The 10,621-nt window shown below is 35.7% G+C and overlaps 1 protein-coding gene across 1 annotated transcript; it reads left to right on the forward strand.

Annotated features, from left to right (window-relative positions):
• Positions 1 to 2,912: 2,912 nt before the first annotated feature.
• LOC128549543 (uncharacterized) lies at positions 2,913 to 3,953 on the forward strand. The gene is made up of 2 exons (XM_053526464.1): positions 2,913 to 3,107; positions 3,621 to 3,953. The coding sequence occupies exons 1-2, from the start codon at positions 2,913 to 2,915 to the stop codon at positions 3,951 to 3,953; spliced, it is 528 nt and encodes a 175-aa protein (XP_053382439.1).
• Positions 3,954 to 10,621: the final 6,668 nt, after the last annotated feature.

Here is a 10,621-nt window from a genome sequence, read left to right on the forward strand (position 1 = left end):
ATTGCATATGCAGACTGTATGTACATAGTATGTTAACAAGAAACAAAGTCCCATAACTCTGCAATTTTTGTCGCTGAAAGAACCTAACATGCCCCATGCACAACTACTGTTGTTACTGATCACTTGTGTGAAGTTTCATTAAATTGTGTCAAGGGGATGAGGAGAGATTGTGCGCACAAGATTGTGTCTATGTATATAGTATAGTAACAAAAAAACAAAGTCCCATAACTCTGCAAATTTTTTTTCTGAAAGAACCTAACATGCCCCATGCACAACTACTGTTGTTACTGATCACTTGTGTGAAGTTTCATTAAATTGTGTCAAGGGGACATATAAAAGGGAAGTAAATAAAAAAAAATTATTGTAAGGGAACAAAAGAAGGATCTGCCAAATAAAAACAAGAGCACTGCAATGCAACGCAAATGCAGAGCAATATACACACAAAACAAAGTCATATGACCTTTGACCCCTAAGTGTGACCTTGACCGTGAAGTGAGCCATCCGAAACATGCACTCTGCATGTCGTTTCAACACGGTGAACATTTGTGTCAGGCTTCTTTGAAATCCTTCATGGGGTTCAAGAGTTACAGAGTGGAAGGGAAATTCCCAGCAAACACCCGATGTTGGATCAACGTCGGATATAGGTTGTTTTCATGTCGTGACGTCAGATGACTTATTCCAACGTCGAAACGACGTCGCATATGCGACATCGGATAGACATATTGATTCAACGTCATACAGACGTCGAATTCAGGTCGGGGCTGTCGAAAGTTTTTGTTTCAGTTACTTCCCTTTGTTCCAATTTATAACCTCACAAGATGTCGCTCCTACATCTATTTTTAACACAAAATATAAACTTTTAATTCTTACAGTTTTTTTTTTATTGTATTCAGTTATATGATTTTTTTCGAAAATCATATATGTTTCAGGTGTAATAGAAGATATTAAAAGACTAGGGAAAAAAATAAAATAAAACAACACCTATTTCAAAACGAGGCTACCCACGCCGCATGCTTTTGTTTACAAATCTGGAAGACAAAGAAGAAAGATAGAAACAAAGAAAATTGATTTATTCAAGCCAAGAAATTCTTTAAATATGTAAGTACAAGTATATAAAGTGGTATATGTTTCAATTAATGCATGAAGAATGATACTGGCCATCTCGGTCGGTCACAAAAACTGTTTTTTATCGGAAGATCCATTTGCAAGAATCGTCCCTCGTGTCCCTCGTTTTTCATACACTAAAAAATCGTGCTCATAAATCTGAGTTGTCTGATTGAGTTCTGACTGTTTTCTTTGTTTTTTTTAATACATTATAAGTGATAGGAAACAGGTTGAATCTATATATCCCTAGGAAAAAGGGCCATAAATTTGATGAATAATAAAAAGCAATTTGCATGATGTAATCGGAATTTATCAAACCATGCCCACTCATTTTGAAAATTAAGGGTACCCCATGCCTTGGCAAAATAGGGATACACTGCAAAATTTAGGGGTAACTTCATGGCACTTTGGAATTTTTTTTATTTAACTATTTACATTTGCATACGCAGGTTTTTTTTTCATGCAGACTTGTACAACCTGCTTTCCAGCAATTTATATAAAAGATAGAACAAAGCATTAATTACTTTTTCAGAATGTTTATTGCTCTTATGAAGTTCATGAGGCAATAACCGGTAATAGTTCCCTCTATTTATGGAATGAATGAAATAATAAATGGGGGTAAAAAATACTTGATTTTGAAATCCTCCTGAATGTCATTAACCCATAACTTTACGCAAGCGCCCCCGAGCGTTTCTATCTACACCTGCATAGAAGCGCCGCCATACTCCTCTATCGATAAGCCCATAGAAGCGACTATCAGCGCCATTATCCATCATTTCATATAAGCGCCTCAGAACGCGGCCATTTTTCAAGCTTGTTTTTGTTTACTTATTCGGTGGCAACCTCTATAACAAGAGCTGTCAGTGGACAGTGCGCTCAACTATTCTCAGTGCTTGATAGTATAATATAAGCCATGAGTAAAACTTTAACATTACAATAAGCATATTCTAAGTCAAAAAGGGGCCATAATTCAGTCAAAATGCTTGACAGAGTTGCCTCCTCCTTTTTACAGACTGGGGTCATAATGGTAAACAAGTATGCAAAATATGAAAGCAATATCTCAATGGACTTTGAAAATATTTGGGGTGGTACGCAAACTTTAACATTTATTCTAAGTCAAAAAGGGGCCATAATTCAGTCAAAATGCTTGATTGAGTTGCCTCCTCCTTTTTACAGACTGGGGTCATGATTGTTAACAAGTATGCAAAATATGAAAGCAATATCTCAATGGACTTTGAAAATATTTGGGGTGGTACGCAAACTTTAACATTTATTCTAAGTCTTTTACAGACTGGGGTCATGATGGTAAACAAGTACGCAAAATATGGAAGCAATATCTCAATGGACTTTGAAAATATTTGGGGTGGTACGCAAACTTGTAACATTTATTCTAAGTCGAAAAGGGGCCATAATTCAGTCAAAATGCTTGATAGAGTTGCCTCCTCCTTTTAACAGACTGGGGTCAAGAATGTAAACAAGTATGCAAAATATGAAAGCAATATCTCAATGGACTTTGAAAATATTTGGGGTGGTACGCAAACTTTAACATTTGTGTGACGCTCACGCTAACACTAACACCAACACTCACGCCGACGCCGGGGCGAGTAGGATAGCTCCCCTATTCTTTGAATAGTCAAGCTAAAAACTAGTCCATTTGACGCATTAATATATTAACTACAGTTCCCGGATGTAAAAACATTGTGTTACTATTTAAAGTAATGGCTAAAATTAACATCCAATCAAGTAACCCGTAGATCACGCATGACATATGGTTCAAAGGTTATACAGGTCAGGTAAACTAGAACAATATGGCGGCTCGCAAAAGGACAATTGAAGAAATCATGAATTCTGACACAGATACAGACGAATCGGACTTTGAAGGGTTTTCTTTGGAGTCAGATATCAGTTTGGCATCTGATATTTCCGACGAGGAGACATCCGACGTGGAATCGGATGATGAAAAACGTATTTTCGACGAGTGGACAAGGTTTTCCGACATAACGGTGTGTACATGTATAACGATGACAAAATTAAAAACGTGAAAAAAATAACCAAAACTCCAATTTATGATTTTCTTACATAAAAAATAAATGATTTTCAAAAAGAAAGCAACTGACCAGGTGTGCTGAAATTATTCATTCCCCTGCTTGTTTCTTGTATCGTACATATTTTTAGACATAATACATGTATATATTTGTGTACATGTTTGATTTGTTTACATCGGGCTTGTTTTGATTTCATTCAAGAAATGGTTTATTTGAAATTCCGTTGATTTACATACTACAAGCAAAATATTGAAACAAATTACACAAGAAAAGAGGTGTACGTCATGCAGATCAAGTACACACACTGTAAGGCAAAATATTTTTGGCAAAATTTTGTGAAGTTTTATATCTAAACTATTCTGTCATGTGATACTGCCTCATACTTTTCAGGAGTATTATGGACAGCCTGCAATTACTATACATATATATGTATATGAAAAAAGTAAAAGTAAAGCAATATTTTTTCTATAGGTTGATGATTTCACTGCAAGATCAGGCCCAAACCTACCGGACGGGTTTGATGTCGACACAGCAAAACCTCTGGACTACTTTTGGTTGCTCTTCAATGCTGAAGTCTTCGCAGATATGGCCCGACACACGAACAGTTACGCTCGATGGAGGATGGAACAGAGAAACAATGCTGATCCATACTGGACTGACACAAGTACTAATGAGATTCAGGCTATGGTTGGGATGGAGATTCTAATGGGAATCAACCAGCTCCCTGACAGTAGAATGTACTGGTCCAAGAATAAGTTCATGGGGAATCAGGGTATATCAGAAGTAATGACATGCAATAGGTAAATGAAAACTTGTCTGCAAGTATTTTATGAAGCATATTATTTTAACAAGAGGGCCATGAAGGCCCTGTATCGCTCACCTGACCTATTGACCTTAAGATCATCAAGAAAGTTTCATAAAGATATGGTCATAAATGTGGCCTCTAAAGTGTTAACCCTTTCCCACATCGATACGTTTATCACCGTATCTTTCGATTACCAAACAGAAACGTATTGACCCGTGTCTATCGATTACCCGATAGAAACGTATAATACCGATTAACGGCCATCTTAACAGAATTGTATTATCCCGTGTCTCATAATCAATCGCTTTATTTTCGTTCTTTTCCTAAAGAAACAAATTCTGGATGTTTACTAACTCAAAATACGGGATTTCGTCATCATTATTTACGTACAAGATCATGTGGTTACTATTTAAATTTATCAAGTACTTTGCAAAAAAAGACACCAGGGTTTTTTCCTACATGTGCATGATGCTACGTCATGGAAAATTACTGAGAAAACTACTTGCAACTGGCCAGATCGCGGGACTTTCCTCGTTCTAAAAATAACAACCATTTAACATCTAAGTATTTTTAAATGTGTTAGGTCATGAATGTCACGCGTGATATATGCGGAATTCCCCTAAGCAACAATTTATGTATACGATGGCTTGGAATTTATGGCCTAACATAACGGGAAGTGTTAATCAAAACAGAAGGACCGAGGATTCCAAATATTTTATGACACCCCAAGAGTTAATTGCAGTGGAAGTCACCCGTGATGTACCGCATTTGATCGTCAAAGTATTACGTAATATTATCTAAAAATATTTTAATTTTTAGCACAAGAATACTGTAGTCGGTTACGAGTCTCGACGTCAGCGATCTTTCTGCACTTTCAGAAATTTTAAGATCCGTTATCTATGTAGTTATGTTATTCAGTTTAATGGTTGTTTTTTTATATAAATACTTACCGATTCCGATTCGGAAGATGAGTCTATTAACTATAAATCAAACTTTCAAACATCAAAATGAAATTGTATATGAATTTCAATGTGAAAGTAATCCAAAACAGAATTTTATGCCTAAAAATATATTTCCCTTACTTTAACACTTTATATCTTCGAAACTCAAAGAGAAACTGCAATAAATTTTGTATCATCGGAAAGAGAATTTAAATTGCTATAAACTTTATATTGACAAAAATAATGTCAAACTTACAGAAAATATTAAAATAATGACATTTTTAACATAAGTGTGTGTAATCACAAAATAATAACAACACCTCTGTTCAGATAAGACAGTCACGCTTATCAGCCATATACCGATTACTGATTATTGATTATCACTTATCAGTATTATGTAAAAGAGGTTACTTTGGCTTCTGTTCTGTGTGGTAAAGGGTTAACTAACTTTTCATGACTATCTGTCTGACTTTTTAAGCTAACTCGAAGAGGTCAAGCAAAATGGAATCACTGACGGTACCAAATGTTTTAAGATAAAACTGCGAGCCTTTGTTTGTGATGCTCCAGCAAGGGCTTTTTAAAGGGAATCGAAGGTCACACTGGCTACTATGCACGTGAAAGATGTACCATTAAAGGAGCGCATAACATTTTATTCAAGTGAAGATCTTCCTGCTAGAACTGATATAGATTTTGCAAACAGAACATATCATGATCATCAAATCAGTGAATCACCTTTAGTTAGGTTTGGAGTTGGATGTGTTACAGAATTTTGTTTAGGTTACATGCATCTTGTTTGTCTTGGTGTGGTTAAAAGAATTCTATGATTTTTAAAACAAGGTCCGAACGAATGTAAGCTTTCCCAGAGACAGATAAGTGAAATATCAGATAGGATGTTTTCATTTCCTGGAAAAATTCCATCTGAATTTGCAAGACAACCAAGAACATTGACAGAGTTGGAGAGATGGAAGGCAACCGAATTCAGACAGTTTTTGCTATATACAGGGCCTATTGTTCTGCGAAAAGTTGTTTCAAAACCAATGTATGAGCATTTTCTTACCTTAACAGTAGCTATTTCAATTCTGCTTGATCTGACGATGAAAAACGGACAGCTTATTTAAACTATGCGGAGCATTTGTTAAAGTATTTTGTAGATAAAAGTAAGGCTATATACAGTGAAAACTTTGTAGTTTATAATGTACACAGTCTGAAGCACTTGAGTGACGATGTACGAAATTTCAATTGTTCTCTAAATGAGATTTCAGCATTTCCTTACGAAAACCATTTGCAGTCAATAAAGCAATAGGTAAGAAATTAAAACAAGAGGACCATGATGGTCCTGAATCGCTCACCTCTTCCCACATGACCCAGTTTTGAGTATGACGTCGTTTTTTCTCTTATTTGACATAGTGACCTAGTTTTGAACTTGACCTAGGTATTATCAAGATAAAAATTCTGACCAATTTTCATGAAGATCGATTGAAAAATATGGTCTCTAGAGAGGTAACAAGGTTTTTCTATTATTTGACCTATTGACCTAGTTTTCGAAGGTACGTGACCCTGTTTTGAACTTTAACTAGATATCATCAAGGTGAACATTCTCACTAATTTTCATGAAGATCTCATGAAAAATATGGCCTCTAGAGAGGTCACAAGGTTTTTCTATTTTTATACCTACTGGCCTAGTTTTGACCGCACGTGACCCGGTTACGAAACTGACCTAGATATCATCAAGATGAACATTCAGATCAATTTTCATGAAGATCCATTGAAAAATATGGCCTCTAGAGAGGTCAAAAGATTTTAATAATTTTAGACCTACTGACCTAGTTTTTTACCGCAGTTGACCCAGTTTCAAACTTGACCTAGATATCATCAAGATGAACATTCAGACCAACTTTCATACAGATCCCATGAAAAGTATGGCCTCTAGAGAGGTCACAAGGTTTTTTTTATTATTTGACCTACTGACCTAGTTTTTTAAGGCACGTGACCCAGTTTCGAGCTTGACCTAGATATCATCAAGGTGAACATTCTGACCAATTTTCATGAAGATCCATTCACAAGTATGGCCTCTAGATAGGTCACAAGGTTTTTCTATTTTTAGACCTACTGACCTAGTTTTTGACCGCAGTTGACCCAGTTTCGAACGTAACCTAGATATCATAAAGATGAACATTTAGACCAATTTTCATACAGATCCCATGAAAAATATGGCCTTTAGAGAGGTCAAAAGGTTTTTCTAATATTTGACCTACTGACCTAGTTTTTGAAGGCACGTGACCCACTTTCGAATCTGACCTAGATATCATCAAGATGAACATTCAGACCAACTTTCATAGAGATCCCATGAAAAATATGGCCTCTAGAGAGGTCACAAGGTTTTTCTATTATTTGACCTACTGACCTAGTTTTTAATGGCACGTGACCCACTTTCGAAATTGACCTAGATATAATCAAGATGAACATTCTGACCAATTTTCATGAAGATCTCATGAAATATATGGCCTCTAGAGAGGTCACAAGGTTTTTCTATTTTTAGACATACTGACCTAGTTTTTGACCCCACGTGACCCAGTTTCGAACTTGACCTAGATGTCATCAAGATGAACACTCAGACCAATTTTCATACAGATCCCATGAAAAATATGGCCTTTAGAGAGGTCACAAGGTTTTTCTATTATTTGACCTACTGACCTAGTTTTTGATGGCACGTGACCCAGTTTCGAACTTGAACTAGATATCATCAAGATAAACGTTCTGACCAATTTTCATGAAGATCTTGTTAAATATATGGCCTCTAGAGAGGTCACAAGGTTTTTCTATTATTTGACCTACTGACCTAGTTTTTGATGGCACGTGACCCAGTTTCGAACTTGACCTAGATATCATCAAGATAAACGTTCTGACCAATTTTCATGAAGATCTTGTTAAATATATGGCCTCTAGAGAGGTCACAAGGTTTTTCTATTTTTAGACCTACTGACCTAGTTTTTGACCCCACTTGACCCAGTTTCGAACTTGACCTAGATATCATCAAGGTGAACATTCTGACCAATTTTCATGAAGATCTTGTGAAATATATGGCCTCTAGAGAGGTCACAAGGTTTTTCTATTTTTAGACCTACTGACCTAGTTTTTGACGGCACGTGACCCAGTTTCGAACTTGACCTAGATATCATCAAGATGAACATTCTGACCAACTTTCATAAAGATCCCATGAAAAATGTGACCTCTAGAGTGGTCACAAGCAAAAGTTTACGCACGGACGCACTGACGGACGGACGACGGACGCTGCGCGATCACAAAAGCTCACCTTGTCACTTTGTGACAGGTGAGCTAAAAATCCAATTGTACAGGTTACCAAACGCATAGCCGAACGAGATCTTTCGAAGTGTGAAGACATTAAGGTGGTGTCCAAGTTTACCATGATATCAACAAAACCAAGAAACAAGTGTTTCATGTTATACAATGAAACTTTTGCATTCGTCCGGGAAAAACGACAAAATGGTAAATTCTTGTGTGATATATTATTACAGAGGCAATGTGAAATTTTTTTCACTGCTCCTTGTGAATCGGAATTGGTAAATATTGTTTTAATGAGAAAGAGGACTCAAATGTCAAGGCGACTTGCGGAAAGGGAAGAGCTGTGTAGAAAAGTGGTGTGCCTGTCGCATAATGACGGATATGTGCTTGTGCCGATGTTACATGGTACGGAAAATTAATGACACAGGTAATGAAAACATGATACTTGAATGCATATAGTTCAGTTTAATCACCTTCACTTGATAGTTTGAGATTTTACTGTGCAGTATCTAACAATTATTCTTACTAACATCACTTTACAGTGTCATTTATACAGCTAGTAAATGTTCCAAATAAACTTCTTGAAAATGATCATGATGAACATTTCTTATTCATATAGAATGTGGGTCAGAGCAGTGTGGATAGAGAAGGACAAAGAATTAGAGGATGACTGAAGTCCCAGATCTTTGGGTGAAAGGAGAGCATTGGCCACCTATTGCCAATGCTGAGAAGGCAATGAAAACAAGGCAGACATCCACGCAGAGTTGGAGGATGTTTTAGTTAGTAAAGCTAAAGTATAAATCCTGTATAAATGAATAAATTAATTACAGCTTTGGCATGTTTGGTAAATAAGTAGTTCTTAATGGTGATTTTATAAAAAATTGAAGTTCTTTGTTAAATGAAAATGTCCTGTAATGGACCTGGTATTTTTCCAAAAATATATCAGTGCTCCTTGTAAAGTTTATTGATGCTTTTCTATAGATCCATTACTTGTACCAAATAATTATGCTGAAACTACAGCGGTCAAGGACCCATTTTTTTTAAAGTGTATTTAAGAATAGATTTAAATTGAAACTGTGTGTTAAAATTTTGTGTAAAGAAAGGAACATAAATTTCCAAGGGAATTTCAACCTTCCTCTGGTCACACAATGCTTTAATATGTATATAATATATATATATATACGAGATAATTTTAATCGGAGACATATTCAGTGATATTTAAATTTTAATTCTTAGAATCCCGCAAAGACTGTGAAGAGTACGATAACACTACAACAATAGAAAACACTGATGATGAGGACGAGCCCGAGCTAGAGAAAACAAAAGAAGAAAAGATAAGCCAACTTTGTGACGGGTAGATTGCTTAATTAGTATTATTTAACTTAAGTTTCTATAAGGATTTATTTAAGGTTGGTTGTGAAACAAGTTTCAAAACTTATTCTAACAGCTATACCTCTCCATCATTGTCATATTATGCGTGAAGAGAAGCAAGCTTTGAAGTTTTGTGCACACTTAAGTTTAACATCATTGAAAAAAACATATAAATCATTCTCGTAGAGAAGGGGGAAGAGTGATTCTTTCAATTTAATAAAAGAAGAACAGGAATAAAATTGTTTTCATCTGAGTGAATTTAAATAAACATTTGAGACTTCAGTCTGATGTTAAACAAATCATATTCTAAATAGATATTCCAGTATGACTGCCCTTTTAAAGTGTCTTTTTGTATGAATATTTATATGTATGATTTACAGCAGAGACCTGTAAAGTGACCACTAATGAACCTAACAGTAAAGGAATCGACAAAATCAAGTATGTATAGTTATCCATTATTTGATGCAGTACAGAATCCATTTAACTATCCACCGTTATATGACTGAAATACTGTTGAAAAACAGCGTTAAATCCAAAACAAACAAAGGTCTTTTGAAAGGGGACCAGCTAAATCAATAATAGAAAGTGATGCCAAATGTTTATGTATTAATTCAACAATTTGTCACAAGTGCCATGCAATAGCGAATAGGAGAACAACATAACTATAATATTATTTAGATTAAATTCATGAGACTTCATTTAATCAGCCTCAAGTATAAACTCTCAGGTAATATAAGATATATTGGAATCATCATACATATTGTTTTAAATGTGTTCATTGCTTTTAACTACTATTTCATCGTATGCATTCAATAAGTTCACGTGGATGTGGTAGGGCATGATTTTATGCTTGCAGAAGGAATTCCACTACCAGTACCACCTGCCAAACTTTCAGTACAGGACTCGAGGAAGAAAAAGGTGGACAGTCCAAGGTTGTAGCTATCTTTGCCTGTTGGCAATGAAGATAGGCATAGGTTCAAGATCTCCATTGTCTAAAAAGGGGTCTACAAGTACGTCCCAGTAAGAGGATAAGCAAAGGTCAGATGCATCTT

This window comes from Mercenaria mercenaria, chromosome 2 (assembly GCF_021730395.1).
Source record: "Mercenaria mercenaria strain notata chromosome 2, MADL_Memer_1, whole genome shotgun sequence".
Taxonomy (NCBI): domain Eukaryota; kingdom Metazoa; phylum Mollusca; class Bivalvia; order Venerida; family Veneridae; genus Mercenaria; species Mercenaria mercenaria.

Coding starts and splice junctions, on each gene's coding strand:
- LOC128549543 (XM_053526464.1), top strand. CDS start 2,913: ATGGCGGCTCGCAAAAGGACAATTGAAGAAATCATGAATTCTGACACA. Junction 3,108..3,620: donor CAAGGTTTTCCGACATAACG/GTGTGTACATGT, acceptor TTTTTTCTATAG/GTTGATGATTTCACTGCAAG.